This window comes from Meriones unguiculatus, assembly GCF_030254825.1.
Source record: "Meriones unguiculatus strain TT.TT164.6M chromosome X unlocalized genomic scaffold, Bangor_MerUng_6.1 ChrX_unordered_Scaffold_30, whole genome shotgun sequence".
Lineage (NCBI taxonomy): Eukaryota > Metazoa > Chordata > Mammalia > Rodentia > Muridae > Meriones > Meriones unguiculatus.
Window position 1 is genome coordinate 14,882,533 of NW_026843706.1, and position 18,811 is coordinate 14,901,343.

General features: G+C 43.7%; 1 protein-coding gene across 6 annotated transcripts in view; it reads right to left on the minus strand.

Annotated features, from left to right (window-relative positions):
- The window catches only part of Mamld1 (mastermind like domain containing 1), a 128,258-nt gene that overhangs the window by 38,187 nt on the left and 71,260 nt on the right, over positions 1-18,811 (minus strand). For all 6 annotated transcript variants that reach the window (XM_060376781.1, XM_060376779.1, XM_060376780.1 and 3 more), the window contains one exon: positions 598-2,427. In XM_060376781.1, coding sequence (XP_060232764.1) covers positions 598-2,427 — 1,830 coding nt within the window. The remainder of the gene's footprint in view (positions 1-597; positions 2,428-18,811) is intronic.

Genomic DNA, 18,811 nt, shown 5'->3' on the forward strand with positions numbered 1-18,811 from the left:
GCTTGCTAACTGTGTGTCTCTGGGCAAGACATGCCAACTTTCTGAGCCTCCGTTTCTTCTTTTGTAAAATGGTGATGATGACAGTAACTACTTTAGAGGTGTCTGTCTTTTTTTTTTTTTTTTTCCTTTTAAGACCTGCCTCACTATCTAGCATGGTGATTAAAAACATACTGAGAGTGCTCAGCAGGAAGTTGCTGGGGCATTTCTAGAAGGCTCAGTATAATACCAGCAGGGACAAGAACCAAATGCTTCAAAGTGATTTCCTTACATCCTTGGAAGCATTTGTATCTAGGTGTGTGGCTGGCTCAGTCCAAGGGAAATAGTACATACATCTGTAGAAGTCTGACTCCTTCCCTTGGGCACAGATTATGGGTGAAGCTTTCCTCTCAGGAGATGAGCTGATCAATCCCTCTCTCGAACTTTAATTTTGGCCTCATGAACACTGTATGTGCAACTAGCTGACTTACATAAGGTTTTCCAGGGTCAAGTGGCCTTGGTGAGGCTAATAGCCTGGATTTTCTGGCCAAAGCCAGGTTTATAAAACATATCACATAATTACTTCCCAATGAAGCACCACCAGACAGGAGGTGGCCTTACCTGTCCAGGCAGAGCAGGCATGGAATCAGAGGCCACCATGCGCTGAAAGCGCTGGGGCTGCTGCATTATCTGCTGCAGAAGGAATGAAGACTGGTCAGGTTGTTGTTGTTGTTGTTGTTGCTGCTGCTGCTGCTGCTGCTGTTGCTGCTGCTGCTGCTGCTGCTGCTGATGCTGCTGCTGCTGCTGATGCTGCTGATGCTGCTGATGCTGCTGATGCTGGAGCTGCAAAGTGGCAGTGGCAGTGGAGGAGGCAGTGGCAGAAGGAGCATGTGCTGGTGTTGCCTGAGGCAGGTAGTGGAACAGAGATGGCTGCCTGGAGGGGGCAGACATGGAGGCCATCTTCTGGGGGTTTGGCTCAGAAACAAAGTGTGACAAGGGCTTGGTGTTGCTGAAGGTAAAGGGCTCAGGTGCTTCTGGACTGGAACTTGTTAGGCCCTGCTGCATAATCATACTCAGGGTTTTCGGTTGCTGGCTGCAGGTCATAGGCTTAAAGATGGAATTTGCCTGCTGTTGTTGCTGATGTTGCTGCTGGCTTAGCAGATTGCTGGTGGGAGTGAGGCTCCTGATCAGAGAGTATTGTGGAGTGAAGGACTGCTGCGGCAAGCCGGGACTTGAGAGATTCTCAGGGCGGTAGGGTGGGGATGGCCCTGGGGTGCTGGTTGGCAGAGCAGATATCAGGTGTCCTTGAGGGCTTTTGACAGTAGAGGATACCAGATTGGCAAGAATGGAGCTCTGGGGGCTGAATTGTGGCTGCTGATTGAGAGGCAGACCTGGGAGCTTCGCTGGAGCATAGGGCAAGGTGGGCCTAAGGGCAGCATTGCTGCTGGGAGCCATGCTAGAGAGTAAGGCATTGGGCGAGTTTTGCACAGCACTGCCAGACAAGCTATTGGATGACATGCAGGATGCTGTGAAGTTCTGTGGGCTGAATGGTGGTGGAGGATGAGGTGAGGGCACTGGGAGGTAAGGTGGAGAGACACCTGGATGAGGCAGACTGGACCAGCTGCGGCTGGAACCTTGTTGTTTTGTAGCTGATCCCTGCTTGCTGGCTGCAAGAGCTTTCAGCTGATGGGCATGATGCCACTGAGGCACAGATAATGGAGGCAGAGTGACAGGGAGCATGTTCTGGACCTGGTTTTTGACCTGAGCCTGTACCGTTGAAGAACTGGATGAGACTATCTGCTTACTGGTGGAAGGAATGGAATAGTTGATCCCTGTGGAGGAGGGCAGGACTGGTAGTGACGTGCCAGTGACTTGACTGCAGCTAGATGCAAACTCCTTGCTAGGTCCAAGGCTTTCCATATGTGGCATCTGAACTGGAAGCTTGGCAGGGGGCCCAAGGGGAGCCTGGGGGTGCTGTAAAACCAGAGGCTCTTCGGGCTTGCTCCCAAGAATCTTCTCAAGGTCAAGATCACTTGAAGATGGCTCTTGAATTTTGGTTAATTCATCCAGTAGATCTTGAAGCTCTTGGTCTAGGGCTGGCATACTGCTGTTTTTCTCGTAGTAAGGAACAGCATGTCCTTTCAGCCCTGTGTCTGCAGTTGACGACACCCCGAATGGTGAGGCCATCACACTGCTATTTACAGCATTATTGTCCAGAAGAGTATTCTCAAGGAGTAATGACTGTCCAGCCACCCCCAGATCTGCAGAGCTGGGATTCATGGTTAACATGGACATTTGGAGCTCTGTAGAGAGAGAAGGAGGGTGGGCACCTTGGCCTGTAGAGAGAGTGACATCTTCAAGGCAAGGTCTCTTGATTTTATTAGGGTAGCCCCCATCAGCCATGCCTGCAAAGTGGAAACTGTCTCCTTCCTGTCTTCTCTTACTTGTCCCCTGCATTTATGAGAAAAAGAAGAGAGAGAGAGAGAGAGAGAGAGAGAGAGAGAGAGAGAGAATATGAATGAATACAAATTTAATGAAAGGTTTGACATTAAAGTTAATGCTAGGAAGCTCACAGATAAAACAGGCCTCTCAGTTTAGACTTGTACTTGTCAAAAATCATAAAAAAAATATAGTCTATTTTTGGAAGCATGGTTTTTGTTTCTTTGTTGCTCTGTCTCATTTAAACAGTCCTGTTACATTTCAAATAAAGCAATATGCTGTCTGTATACTAAACAAGACTGAAAGTCACACAAAGGGTATTCTTTATGCACTTAAAGGAGAGTTCAGGGACTATGCTGAAGTCACTAAATGAACTTCCTGCCAAGGCAGGCACTCAAGTGCCAACTAGAACTAGCTGAACAATTTCAATTTTTACCTAGCTACAGATAGCCCAGTTTTCAAGAAGATAAACCATGAAATAAATATTGACCTTCCAGGTTGTTTCGCTGTCTTGCTTAAATGAATCAGGGTATATTGATGAAATACAAACCAACAGTGCTGAAGAAATGGAAATGCAAAGGTGCTGACTGAGATACATGTTTAGGGCAAAGTTCACGCTTAGAATAGTCACTGTAGTCATTATTCCCTTTAGTTTACATCCACACTGTTTCTCCACATGCATACATAAGTACTGCTTATGTACATACAAAAATAACTAAGATGAACAAATACTTAATTTTTTAGAGCGATCACCTCTGAGGAATGACTGGTGATTCCTTTTCTAGTCTCTGAATTTTTGTATTGTTTGTTTTTAGTGAGGAAAATTTGCAATAAATGAAAAGCCCAAGTATAAAGTTATTTAAGTAAGGAATTCCTCTGTGCAGATGTATCCTTGGGTTAGGAAGATATCAAACAACAGGAAGAAGTCGCACTGTTGGATCAGCACCCTGGGGAGAGCTGCCAAGTGTATATAAATGCAGTCTTTAGGAGCAAAGCTACACTTTGTTTTCCTGTTTCATATTCTTATCCAAGATTCAGTCAATAACCAAGAGTTAATAACCAAGAGTTATCTATCAGTAGGTAAAGGGGGAGGAGGTGGAGGTATTCAAATGAGAATACTGATAGGATGCCGATTCTGGCAGCCCCTAGTCTGCCAGCAGGCTAAGGTCATGGTTTTCATGGCCAAATGAACATCAAAGTAAACCCCCCAGAGTTGTGTGCCTCAGGCTTTCCTGCATATGAGAACCACTTAGAACTATTCAAATTGTCATATCCTCTCATAAAAAAATGAATTATGTAAATTTAATCCAGGGTAGTGCCCAGGTGGTGAACAGAGGCTGCATGGTATTGGTCCAGGAGGTAGATGTAGTGTACATGGCAAGGACAATTTTACTATGTGAGAAGTGATGAGAAAGAATTCTTAGGCCCTGTTGCTGCTCTCTTGACTGAAATAGGCAGACTATATGATGCATGTAGGGCCTCAAGGGTTGTGACATTCCCAATGCAGATGTGGAAAGGCCCTGGAAATTCAATATCTTCCAATAACAATGGCTATGCCTCAGGAAGCAGGCAGGGCTTGCCTTGTATTGCTTATCACACTGTGTCAAGGCCAGTTGAAGGGTGCCTCCACTGAGAACCTGGTTGCCCCTCTGTCTACCTTAATCCATCCTAACAGTAGAGTACTGCAGCATCTTCATAGAAGGACCTACCCTTTGAGTAAGAGGACTTGCACACATCCTTGACTTTTCTGAGATGCTCATGATGCAAATAAGGGAAGTAGACTCATTTGTCAAATTCATTTGAGGACTGGATACTACAAGTTGGGCAGGAATGGTTGGGTAGAAGAAGAAACCTAGCCAGTTTTCCATGCCCAGTTTCATATCCAGGAGTCTGGTTGATGTTCTGAAGCCCAAGGGTTCTCAAGCTATTCAGGGAGCAGTTCACTGAGTGTTTGGCCCACAGCAAATAAAGTAAATAAATAGTAAATAGCAGCTGAATGAACCAATAGACAGATCAACCCAAGTGTTGTGGCACATAGTGAACTTGGCAGCTCCTTTAGTCACTTATGGGGCGACCCACAAACAAGTCCCTCAAGTTCCAAATTGCTTTTTGGTCTTTTTTGTGTTCTGTCAAAGAATCCAAAGAAATCCGATAATCTAAAATTTAAAATGTCTGACATGAATTAACAGGTATTCATATAGTATAGATCCACATAACTGTGTTCTTGTAGGGAACCCAGGTTAGCAATAGCTGGGTCCTACATGATATTTCATGATGGCATAAAATACACAATAGTTTTAACAATAATGAAATATTTGTGGTGTGTGTGTGTGTGTGTGTGTGTGTGTGTGTGTGTACACATACATACAAGCAAGCAGGAAGGCAGATGGTGGTGGGATGAGGTTGATGGGAGAGGAGATGGAACTTTAAGGCTGGAATTATGGCCAGGTGAGAATCTGAAATTCATTGGCAGGGCTCCTAGAGCTTTTATATGTTGGTCTGGCATGAAACTATTGGGGATAAGGCTGCAAGAGTTTGTGAAGGTAGGCATTAATTATGCCTGGTCTCCAATGGTAACGTAAGTAAGAATCTGTTTGCACCCATCAAGCGCATCCATACAAGTGATCCCTACTCACTTCTGTCTGGGTATTCATTAACAAAACAGATCACAGGCTACATCCTTGGGGCATCAAGGGGCCTTTTGTACTGCTTGGATCTGATTTGTTATGTTAAGTTCACAGTCAGGTAGTTGCTGATGCTCATAGCAGTGAACAGTTGATATCTAATGAGGAAGCAGTTTCCCTTTGGCAGCCTTCAGGAATGTCTCCTGGGTGTTCCCCAACTTGGCTGCCATTTTAGTAAAAGGGGCAGCCATAGGCTCTTCTGAGCTTTTGCTTTTCAGTGAGACCACTCTTTGTTAGGAGGCTATACAGCTCTGTGTTTGGGACTCAGTAGTAAAAAGCTTTCAACAGTCAGAATGCCTTGGCTGAACTGTGAGCAAACCCATCAAAGACATCAAGGACAAGTAAAAGCAGCTGTATTTCCTGGGGAAGGCCCTGCTTCAGTTTCATAGCTTCTGCTTTCACTGAACATTGGGTAAGTTGAAGTATGGCAATCCATTGTTTTGTGTATATCTAGGTGCACATCTGTGCATACCAGACAGGGCTTACAGGAAGGGAGAAATTAAAGACTTAGATAAATTCAGAGGTACAGGTAAAAATCCACACTTATACTATTTATTTCTATGCATGTATCATTTGCATGTTGGTTTTGAAAAAAAAAAGTTCCCATAAACTGAAGCTGAAGTTTTCAAACAAGATTGCCAGCTCTTTCAGGCTTGCAAGACAAGCAGCTTTAGAGAATCATGGGTGGTTAGGATAGGCAAGTGACCTTGAGTGCTAAGAAAGGACCACAATCTGTTGCTAGGAGGTCTAGAGCAAAAATCTTGACATAAAGGTAGGTATTCATTACTGCCCTTGCCTTTCCCTGCTTCAACAGAGACTGCATGCTCAGCACTAGATGCAAACATAGGATCCTACTTCCAACCTTATGGACAGGACATTTTCCTTTTTAAATATTAGGGTCAGATAATTAGGCAGGTGGTCTTCAGACACGGTCTAGGCCAATGCAGCAGGGAGATGCTTATATACAGTGATTCCACATGTGTTTTCCAAAAAAGCCCCCTCTAGTTGCTGTGGTGCCCTCCATTCTACAGTGCTTCATCACAGGACTCAGCTGAATGTTATGAATTGTGTGGATCCTTTTGACTGTTCAACCATTGCATAAGGTGAGTATGCGACTGTGGTGCAGTCAGGTTGCATAGCCAAGAAACCAAGATGTCCCTTTTGCTTTGGTACTTCAAAGAGGCATCAAAAGATGAAGTTAACATGTACCTGGGCAGTACTGACAAATGACAGAAGGCACTTAATCTGTGGAAGACGTTCTTAGACATATTTCAAGCCAGAAGACTTAGGCTGGTAAGTTGTCAAATTCCATCATTGTGCTTAAATGTCTCTGTGCTGCCTTGAGCTGTGACAGACTCTGCCTCCATCTTTCCACACCTTCCCCTGGAACATCACTCATAGACTAGTCAAGCAAACTGTCCCTACCTTTATATCACAAAGCCTCTTCTGAGGCTTCCCACTTGGCTGATGGGTGTATGTAGGATGGGTGGTATGAGATGTCTCCCTTTCCCTTTCTCCTAGTCTACCAGATTTCTTTTCAAGAGTACCACCTTATTGGTGTGGTGTCCTGATACATAGTCTCTAAGGAAATGATGGACACTTTATTAATACTGCTAGTAAGACTGGGAATGAGATTAGGTGAGGAATCCCCTGGACTGACACTTTGTAGTCTGAGTAGGGTTTTAGGGAGTTTCCTAGTGCATTTCAAACACTTTGACACCTGTCAGAGCCAGGCTGAAGCAGTACAGATCCATTATCAACCTGACAGCCACTATCAAAACATCAAGTGCCAGGTTGTCTTAAGTTAGGGTAGCTATGGAGAAACAATGGACCATGCAGGGTAGCTCCAAGACTTGGGCTGTGACTGGGTGAACATGGAGGCACCCCTCTTCTTAAGTTATGATTGGGCAGGCCTCTATGTGCTGGACCCTCTTGTGGGTATTAAATTATATTGTTTGTGAATTAAAATTCCTTGAGTTCTATCTCTCTCAGGCCTCAAAGGATGATCGCAACAGCAGGGGCTCTTCCTTCAGGATTCATCTAACTTGAGCGGCAACCACTCATCTTTCTGTCTCTCTAGGCTTAGTTATTATCAGTGTTTCATAGAAATGGAAGTACACAAAACAAAGCCTTTATGTATGGCTTCTGTGTCTGAACATGTTTTCTAGGTCCATCATGTTATGACATACATTGATTCTTCATTTGTTCAGGGGTGAGTAATATGGAATTGCAAGGATACAGTACATTAGTTTCTATTTATTCACTGAATGGTAAATATTTGGGTCATTTCTGTCTTTTGGGAAGTTTTAATCTTTCCTTATCTTTGAGAATTCCATATATGTATGCAACGAAATATGATCATATCTACCCTCTCACTTCAACCTCCAACTTCCCACATATCCCCTAAAATTAGTCTTCCTCCTAACTTCATTTCCTGTCTAAACTGGAGTTGGCTGGCTTAATATTGTACAGAAACCTCAGCTGCTGTAAGCTTATGAGTGTCACAGCCATGTCATATTGAGAAGACAGCATTTCACACTACTCTTGTTCATCCTCCTGCTGATTTTGAACAATGTTGCTGTGAACACTTAAGTACACATTTTATTTTAAGTGCACTTTTGGTTTGGGGGAAATGGAATGGCTCTATCATAGGACAATCCTGTGCTTAGCTTTCTGAATACCCCAAAAGTATTGTTTTACAATCTAGGTCCTCTTAGAAACATCTACCATTGCAGCTATTTGGAAGGACTGTAAGGAGGGCTGTATCAGCTTCCAGACTGAGCAAGAGAAACCTCTCTGCCTTTTTATTGTGATAGTCTTCGTACATGCTATGGAAGCACTGCCCCACTGAACTATATTGGCTGACTTCTGTATCTTCTTTAGAGAAACACCTATCTGCTCTAGCTCCCTGTCTCTAGCACTGTCTGTGGCTTCTGCAAGGATCAGAGGCAAATACAGGCATTGTATTTCCCATCTTGAGGCCAAGCAAAGGCATCCAGAGATCCCTGCATTCTGTGATAACTTCTAGTAAAGGCAGAAGGCCAAGGAAACTCAGAAACCAGAATACTGGCTCTGCTTTCTCAAGACCCAGTATCCTTTCTGACCTAAAACTGTAATTTGGGAAACGTTTGGCAAAATCGTAGACTCTTATGGCAAGGTATGAAAGAATTCACGTGTTACTGTGATTTGCTTTGGATGTATGTGACATTCTCATCCTAGCCCTGGACCATATTTTCCCCTCTGAAGACCTTGTCCTAGAGAAGTTGGTTGTGCCTCATCATCCACATCTCCATTTGTCAAGCACTATGGCCCAGATCCATGTACTCCTCCTCTACTTAACCTCCTGAGAAACATCTCTTGCACGTTTTCTGAGTAAACCCAGCCACAAGAAGCAATTGGTGTATCTGAGCCTGATGTGGTAGTACACTTAATGTAATCTTAGCAGAAACATGAGTCTCACAAATTATACGCTAGCTTGGGCTACATAAGAAGTTCAAGGTCAGAAGATAGTGAGACTGTGTCTCAGAAAACACAGAAAGCAAAACAAAAAGACTAATATCACAGAGACAGAGAGGAGAGGAGGAAGAGAAACAGGAGGTAGGATGGACCAAGAATAGGCAGATCCTGCCTTTGGTGGTTCAAGGCACCAAAACCTTTTGGAATATTGAGGAATCTATGTTACTTACAAATGAACACTAAAGCAACAGAAAAGATCTATACAGATCCTTAAGGTGCTGGGCTTCTCTAGCTTAGTATAACCAAATCTTGATGTTAACAATGACAGGCCTTTGTGAAGATCTCAATCTCTGTTCAAGGTCCATGGCTTCCAAAAACAATTTTAGCATCTAAGCAGGTCTGTGCTTAGGATATTACTTTTTGCACATGGGTAAAAGAGTCTCAGAAAAAAAAAAAAAAAAAGAGTCTCAGAGCAGCCAAGTGACTTAATAAAGTCATGCAGTTAGTGAGTGACATTCAAGGCTCTGGGGTATAGTCCAGTCAAGAGCCCAGTCATCCATGATGGTGAATGTGTGAACACCTGTGAAGTAAGCCAGTTTTCCTCAGCTAAGCTCAGTTTATTCTGGGTCGCTGAGGGAATGGCAGGTCATTTCAGCTTTATACACCAAGAGACTAAATACCTGCGGCTCAGTGTCGGTCACAGTGTTTTGACTTTCTTGTAGGGACTGCTATCCTTCCAGGGTTTTCTAAATCACACATCACAGGGTAAAGTAGATAGTGATGGCCTCAGAGAAGGAAGTTCCTTCTTCAGGTTGTACTCAAAGGGAGTTTGGCTCATACGGATTTGCTGATGTTCCTGGGCCCAATCACTTTCTGGCTTTAGAGGCCTTGGGGGCTTTACTGTGCATCTGTCTAAACTGTCAGATATTCTTTAAATATTAAAGCTTTACAGGAAAATAGATGGCCTTGTGAAAAAGACTTCTAGATATTACATTTAGTTAGAATTCAACAATGCATCGTGCTAAGAGATCTGGAGAGAGGCCCAGAAACTTCGGTGTGTTTTCCTACCTGCAAAATGGGAGAGTAGGTCTACCACACAAACATTTAAGGATTCTGTAAACTTATAAATATAAAATTACCAGAGTGCCTTGCTGGTGTAGATACTGAATAAATATTATCTCTCTTTCCAATCTTAAAAATTCAAACACATTCTTGGTGGTCCTAAAATAGCTGTTAACATGGATTACTCAGCAACATTTGCCATTCAAGGGAAATCTTCCTTTAGTTGTTAGCTATGCTTCTGAACAGCTGTGTGCAAGGCTAACTTTTGTAAACCAAATCATAATAAAATGCAGCAGGAATTTGCCATTGAAAGAAAATCCTCAGTGTACCCTTTTATGAAATGAAAGCTACTTTATTTAAAAGTATTTTTTAAGACTGCATTTGAGGATATTACGCAGTCTTGTTATGAATTCTAATTCAGTTTTGACCACAAACTTATTGTTCCATAACCCCAAAGGACACAATAAACAAGAATAAGTTATATGAAAATAATAAGTTTAGAACATGTATTTATTTTACTATGTGGGGAATGTCTGTGGTTATATAATGGAAGGTGACCCATAGCCCCACAAGTATGTGTGTGTGTATGTGTGTGTGTGTGTGTGTGTGTGTGTGTGTGTGTTTATGTGTGTGTGTGCTATCAGAGAGAACAGAAAAGGAGGCAAGAGAAAGGGAGAGAGAGAGAATAGTAGGGTGATAATGATTCAGTGGAGATGATGGAAGTGATAGAATTGATAGAGGTGGTGACAATGATCATGATGGCATCAGTATTGGATGTGGTAGAAGAGGAAGGCAAGGATGATGGATAAATGTCCAGTGGTTATGGTGGGGTCAATTCCAGCAGGACAAATGCTGTTAATTGGAGCAGAGGTGTCTGTGAAGCTGATGGTAGAGCTGATGGTGGCAGAGGCAGGTATGAGGCAGTCAGGGGCAGGTGATGATAGGAATGCTGTTGATGAGGGTGGTGTTGCAGACAGTGACCGCTCCCAGGATGGTGATCTTGTAAGCGCTTTCTGTCTTGTACCACGCTAAAGAGTGCCCACTGACTGGCGCAGAGAGGTGTGTGTATGTGTGTGTGTGTGTGTGTGTGTGTGAGAGAGAGAGAGAGAGAGAGAGAGAGAGAGAGAGAAAGACAGAGACAGAGATGAGAAAGAGTTTACATTGGTTCTCACTTTATAGCTTTAGATGGCCTGAAACTCACTATGTAACCCAGGCTCACACTTGAACTCTTGGTGATCCTCTTGCTTCAGCCTCCTACCTGAGTGCTAACAGGCCTAAGCCACCATGCCTGGCTCCTGAATGTCTTATAAACAGAAATCTAAACATTGACTCTTTGGGAAAAAATGAGCTAAGTTACTGGAAGAAACACAGGAGATTTGTGTTTGTCAGTATAGTGCCAATAAGATAATTTTATGTCAGCTGTAAGGGCAGAAGTAAGGGCAGAGCAACATAAGTTCTTTACATGCCACATGGTCATTAACAAGAGGCTGGAGTAATACGCTTTGCTGTGTGAAGCCATGTATTCAAGAAGCAAAGGTTGAATGCAGGTGGTCTGGGAACTACTTCCTGTAGCTATTTTACATAGCCCAAGTTAATTACTCTCCATTTTAAAGGCTTGACTTGAGGGAGGAGGAAAGGGAAGAACATGTTTAGTTTTTCTGAGGGTCTTATGGGCAATCCTAGCAATAGAGAACGTCAGTACCTGGAGCTTATTCCAGAAAAAGAGGCAGCTAAAGAAAGGGCACTGGATTCCCTCTCCACTATAGAGATAAAGGCTTCCAATAGCATAGGGCAGGATGACTGGGGGTCCAGAACAGACACTCCCATCAGAGTGAGTACAAGTTTTTCAGAAAGGAACCAGAGTGAGGGAGCTGGATTTCAGTGGGTAGATCTCAAGCCACATGAGCAATAAGAACAAGAGAAGTCTCCAGAAGATTGGAAATATGGTGGTTTGACAGAGTGCTGGGGAGGGTTACTTCCTCATTAAAGTGAAGTCAAATACAGGAAACAGGTTACAGTTGTAGGGCACAGTACTCCAGGCAGGAGGGCATTAGGCTAGAAGGCCCTGGGGGAAAATATCTTGGCCTTTTTCAGGGACTAGCAGGCAGCTAGTGGACCTGGTACACAGTGAGCTGGGAAATGTCCATGAGCTCTCTCTCAAGGGGCCTCACAGGCCACGGGAAGGGGCTTGGGCTCTTTTTGTTTGCAGTGGGAAGCCATTGTGGGGAAAGGTGAAGGAGAGGAAAGATCAGCTCAATGTTTGTGAAAGTTCTCTCTCTGAATGCTCCTGGGAGGGGAAATGAATGTCATGGGAAGGAAAAGCAAAAATGGGACCCAGAGCATGGGTCTAGGATCAACTAGGACAAAGGGAGGGAGTGAACATATGGCCAGGCATGAGGCACTCTGATTTTACCTCAAATGGGTATTGAAGGTAGTGCTTACTATTAGGGAAAATGATGATCTCTAGAAAAATAAACCACGTGCTCAGAGGCATGAGTCATATGTTGCAAACTTCTTGAAAGGCCCATATAGTGACTAGCTGAAAGTTTTGAAGCCATGTTGTCCTTGTGACTGCAACTTTGTGGTAAACCATATTCTCAAGGCTAGGCACCGCTGGGGGCCAACAGGAATTTATTTACCAAGACAGCCTGTGGGCTACATGTAGTCCCAGTGCACAGGTTACCAAGCTTTGACCTACAGCATGAACTCTTTCCCCAGGGAAATGCCATATTTCCAGAGCCCCTTCCTTATACACAGGACACCATATGGTGTAGGCCTCTCATTCATGAGGCAATGTGCCTGCAACCTTTTGGGAGCAGAAAAGCTTTATTATATCAATCATAATGAGAGTTGAGTGACCATTTATGAACTTTGCAAATTATATAGCAGTCCCAAATGCTGTGCTTCACTAGCACTAATGACACTTATTGCATAACTCTTGGCAAGTACTCTGTGATTCCAATGAAAAGATGGAACAGCATCCCCTCCTGGATTCCCTTGGGCCTTGCTCTCTCAGCCTCTGTACACAGTTGGACAATTTGTATTCTGTACAGAGCATCTCTCTCTGGCCTTCAAGGCTTCACTGTCACCTTGTCCCAGTGGCTCTGACCAACCTGGAGGCTGTTTTGTTGGCTATGCATTTTTTTTCACCCTTACAACATGATTCTGAAGGCTAGAATTGTTTCCCCATCATCTCTATACTCCTAAAGCCCCTGGCCTCTGTGAATGACTCAGAAACAGGTATGAGCAGTAATTGGCCCAGTAGTGTTAGTGAGCACCTGAAACGTACACGGTGCTTATCAACAGTTGCAAGTCTAGAGGCACTGGGCAGGAAGGGAGAAAATAGCCTTGGGAAGGCAAGGCATGGGAAAACAATTCTTCCTGAGGAGTTGGGAGGCCATGAAGCCTGTGGCACTAGGAGGAGACAGACAAAGGCAAGCCTATACTGAAGGACAAAGGGTTAAAAGGATGGCAAGTAGTGACAGAGCTGCTAAGCCTGGGCCTTGGGCTTATATGTCTGTGGTGAAGTTTCCTGACCTGTGGTTAATACCCACCTTTCTAACACTGAAATCTTTGGAATGGCCATCTGTGAGAAGGAAGGGAGAGATGAGAGAAAGCAGTAGCAGACAGGCAGGCAGGCAGGCAGGCAGGCTACAAAGTGTAGTACAATCTTCTATATTCACTATAGAAATCAATCTCTGTAGCCCAGACGCGAGAAGCATGTGCTCTAGGTACCCTCTGAAATGTGAACACAGTATCTCAAGGGTAGCTTCTGACCCACATCTTTACTTAAAAAGACAGGTGTCAAGTTCTTTGGCTGAGGGTGTTTAGTGAAAGCAAGAGGCTACATCTGCACAGGCCTGCCTGCATTTTGAAGTGCCATAGGCCCACATCTCCAAGGTATGGCCTCTAGGGCTGCACATTCCCTAGAAATCTGGTTCTGTCTGAGCATTGGTGGGCTCTCCATTCACTCATGCTCTGGAGAAAGGCAACAGTTTTGCCTCTCATGCCTGGAGTGGTTCTATTTCCAGACACCTGTTACCTTGCAGCTAATATCATGGAATCTGCAGGGAGGGGCTAGGTAGGAATTCAGAGAAAGCCATTGTATGCTTGCATCAGTTCAGACTTAGGCAGCAAGATTCCACATGCCTGTGGAAGCCAGCTGCCAAATGGAGCTCCCTACAGAACATCTTCCCTTTCTAGCAAGCTGATTTGCAGGTCACTGATTTGCTCAGCTGGGCTACCCAGCCAGGACTTAGATGCCAAGCCTGGCAGGCAAAGCCTGTGCTTGGCTTCCCTCCCTGGTTGGGTGTCACTAGCAGGAAAAGGCCCTTGCTGCAGAAGAAGGAGAAGGGGGGCAGGCAAAGAGAGCGAACAGCTGCGTGCTCCATGGGGAGGATCCCCAAAATAGCAAGGCACATACACACTGCAGGCCTTGACCCAGAATGCTCAGAGTTGCACTATAAATCCAGCTCTCCTCTGTGCAACGGGGCTGCCAATGAAACCATAGCCACCCTTAGGGGTCCTCTGTATTCCAAACTGAGCTCCAAGGACATATTGTCCCTTGCCTTTCTGATAGAAAAATAATAATAATTTTGATTCAATTCCAAGCTCTGGTTGCTAAAGAGGTGTCAAGACCAGTCATAGCCTGTGTACTTTAGGACAAGTCCACAACTCTGTCTTACTCAGAGATCTGATGTAGGCAGAGAGCACTTCTTAAGGCCGATTGACCATTGTGGAAACTGAGGTCCCTAAGCTCAAGTTAAGAACCCAATAAGTGGTGGAGGCTGTTCTCAGGCATCAACATGAGTTTCATCAGTGCAGCCCACACACAAAGGATCCTCTCTCTTAGGGCCACACTTGCACCTGTAGCAGGCCTACAAGCTATATGAAGTAGCGACTACTGGCAAAGACACCAACTTTTGAACCTTGAGATCTCAGAGTCACTTCAATTTCTAATTCCCTACTTCCCCATGGAGCTCTAAAGTAGCCTGGTTTTCTGACAAGCTGGACAGAAAACTGTGAAGGCCTAAATGGAACCACCACAGTGAAGTAAAGATGCTATCCACTTTTTGCCTATTTATGCCATTGGATGAAAGCACAAAAGACATCTGGGATTCTGTTTTGTCCAATGTTCTGTTCTGAGAGCACAGGGCTGAGTATGATGGCAGAGGACCCTGTGGATATTGGAGTCTCTAATCTAGGCATAGGCAGCAGTAAAGTGGGTGGAACACCAGGTTCCTTCCTGCTGGTCTCAAACTTCCACATAGAATAGATTTGCTTCCTATGAAGGAATACTAAAGTCCTGGATCGCAGAATCTAGCCTTTTACACATAAAAGGGGCCCTATGATTGTGGTTGGAGCCAAACATAGATAGGCCCTTATAAATCATATCCAAGTTCTCAAAATGCAAGATGAAGGGAACTTGTTCCGGTTGATACTGTTAGCTACAGCATTGAGGCTCTGAGACTTCTTCTTGAGTTTAGTACTCTTTCTGAAAAGAAAAGAATAAGTTGATGGGTACAGATCTTGACCTTGATTACATTCCACAGAGGAGGTAAAAATAGTGCCTCCTATTGGGCATTTTAAAAGAAACTGGTCACATGGAAGTGGGGGCAGTATTAGTTGAGTGATTCAGATATCCACATACTCTTTATGAGGTTGTAGTATCTTCTATCTTTCCAGAACTCAGTTTCCCACTTTTAATTAGAGGTGAGGAGACAGATTGGGGTTGGTTTGGATCATTCTGTAGGGGCAGAACACACTACCCTTAGGACTATTCAATGAGAACTATTGATATAGCTCCCCACCCTCTCACTAGCTATTCTCTACAAGGTACTAGGTTCCTCAGACCTTATTATTTTGTCCATAAAGAAAGTGATAAGAATACCCCCTTTAAGCCAAAGAGTAGTTGGCAAGCTTATAATCTGTACTGGCATGCCAACTCATTGTAACCTATAGAGTTATTTAATACCATTGAGGCGCTGAACACAGATGATGAACAGATGATACATGCTCCCTTCTTCCCCAAACTGCCCATTTAGTGACTTTAACTTCCCCATTTTTATTATTCTTAGAAGAGTTAATGCTATTTCTTTTGCCAGTAATGGGACTGAAACTGGATCCTTGTCTAGCACTGTGCCCATTGAGGTATATCTCCAGGCCAACTTCTCCATTTTGCACAGAAATTATTATAGAAATGGAATAGATGTAGAAAGAGGCAGAGATGACATGACTTGAACAGTGAACTCTTGCCTCATGAAGGCTCTGGAGTACTCAATGCTTTTGAGCTTTCCAGTCAGCCTGCTGGATCTGTAAAAGGAGTTCAGTCTTAACTTCAAAGTAAAGGACATGATGTTGGATATACTGACTCCATACACTAACCTTGGAGAGATGGTGAAATATTGTCGAAAAAAAAAACCCCACAATTTTTCCTGTGCCACAGCAGTCATTAAATAATCATGGTACTAGATAAACAATGATGCTGAAAAGGAACTTGAATCACTACATTTTTTTACAATTTACTTTGTACTGTGCACTCAACATTGTGTGTTTTGAAATAAGCTTTAGGTCTAACAGGCAGCAGAGAATGATGCAGGACAATGGGCTCTGAGATTTGCCTGTTATTAGGTCTATAAGGACTTTGGTCAAGGTGCTTAAGCTTTCTGAGCCTCAGTTTCCTTGTGGTAATGACTTCTTGGGGAATCTGGGGACAGTGCTCCCCAAATACTTAGTGAAGTGCTAACACCAAGTCAACTGTGAAATCAAGCTGGTTGCTCTTGCCCTTGGTTCATCTGGATTTAGTTTTCTAGATGGCAGTGGATGAACAGGGTAACTACTTAGCACCCGGTATAAGAGTAGAACCCTGGTCTTAGGCTAAACATATTCATCAATTTAAATTCAAATCTTTCTTCAAAGGAGTTCTCAATTGTTTACATGAAAATTCCAGAGCAATTGAAAAGTTAGTTGTAAATGCCTGTAATTCTGACACTCAGGAGATTAAGGCAACAGGACCACACATTTCAGGCCAGCTTGGACTACAAATGAGATCCTGATTCTCCAGAGATAAATCTCTCCTCTCAGGCTGATAGAATTTTATTTCATGATTTTAATGTGATGTGGGTAATTCTGTTAGCTTGGTTTTCAACCTAACAAAAATAGAAACTAGATAAAAGTACTTCCCAGAGAAGATTTCTGTGTTCAAGCTCTCAGGTGGCACCCAAACAGTAGCTTCCAGACTCTGTATTTCTTGGAACCAGGGAGCAATATTAACCCTTGATGTCATTTAAGCGTCAGAAAGAGAGCCAACAAGGGGAACATCTGAATCCAGCTAAGCCACACCCTGGAAATGTAAGCTCAATTATTGCTAAGGACAGCTTTCTGCCATAATCGTTGGAATCCCTGCAGTAACTTCCTTTGACAGCAGGGTTCTGTTGAACACCCAGGATATGTTGCTATTAATATATCAATATCAATGTCTGACTCTTACGCCTCTAATACCCTGCTGTTTAGATCCTTAGTATCTGCAGCAAAGTCTAGCACTAGGTACCTTCCTGAGGCTACAGGGATTGATTGGCCACTAGAACCCAGCTGCTCTAACATCACACCAAGAGCTGCTCTGGATGCTTACAGACAGGAAGAGCATTGCTTATCAGACATGGAAGAGAGTTCTCTCTTGATGCTACCTCTTTTGGAGACCATATGTGCCTTCCAAGAAGACAGATGCAGTTTCAGCTGTGGAGAAGGCTCATCTGAGGAAGCTGCTTTCAGAAACTCGGGTATATTTTGGACCCCTTCAACTGGGGCAAATCATTGGTCTTCTAGGTCAGCTTGGCATTTCAAAAATAGCCAGGTCACTCTACGCCAAGGGCAGAGAATGAGCTGTGCCATGGAGGAGGAGGAAGAGCTAATTTTGATGAAGTGCAAGGTATGACTCTAAAGCAATGAATGTGCATTTTTTACAAGGCTTATAAAGGATACTAGAGGTCATTTGCCATGAAAACCCAAGCGAGAAAATGGCATGAGCAATGATGGTTGCTTTACAGTCAGAGCTGCTCCAAGGACCCACTCTAAGGACAGTGATCCCTAGATGACATGCACAATTGCCCACACAGATGGAAACCGAATATTACTTAGGATACATACTTTATTTTTAGGAGGGTGTCTGGACAATGAGTAAAAAACAGAGAAGCCTCCCTCATGTGCCTGTAGCCCACCCACACTTATGCCCAGGATTTGGCCCCAGTGAGTCGGGGGAAGGATTTAAATTCAAGCCTAAACTGATTGTGGACTCTGGAGACAGAGTAGATGCTTTCCTTTACAGACTCAGACGTTAACTATCAAAAAGAAGTCTGAAATATTAAGGATTGTTAGAATGCAGATTCTCTTCTGGAAATGCCTCAACTGGTTGTTGGAAATTCGGAAAACAGGTCATACTGGCCAACCAATTGATCTGTCTCTGTCCGTCTCGACTTACTGCCCATTTCTGTCAATGCTGTGGTACTACAATCACCAAAGTAATTTTTTTTTAAAAAAAAAAAAGCTTTTTAAAAGCTATGCTTTTGACTTAATAGCATATCCTCAACACATTATTGACAACAAAGAAAAAAAGAGAGAGAAACATGATTCAATCACTCACACCTGTACATATAAAAAAATTCTTAAAAATGAACCCTGAGAACTGGGGTAGATAAGTCTCCCAGTTATGTGAAATGACATTACCTCAGAGCTCAAGGCCCCCAGTTCCATAAGCAGGAAGGAAACAGATCCATGGCTCTATAGGAACCATTTCCCCTCTGCTCTACTACTTTCAGAGATTAAGCAAACCACGCCTCTGTGGGCTAATACCCAGAGATAAGAGCCATTGTATTTGCTGCAGCTCCTGTTAACCTAATCTTGGTAGACTGATGATGTTGCAGGCACTGACTAGCAGACTTAAGCAAGCAGAGGCTCTCATACTCCTTACCACCATGCTTACCCTTAGAGCTAACACTGGGATCCCTAAAACTGAGTTTCAGACACTGGGATGATGGCTGAATTACTAGAAAGGAAAGCACAGATGTGTTATGACTTTCAGAAAAATTACCAGGGCCAGAGAGTTAAGTAAAAATCCCTTTCTATGCCCAATTTCTTATTTCTTCCCCCCCCCCCCAGGAACCCACAGGGGCAGGGGCAGCTAATCTTCTTTATTCAAA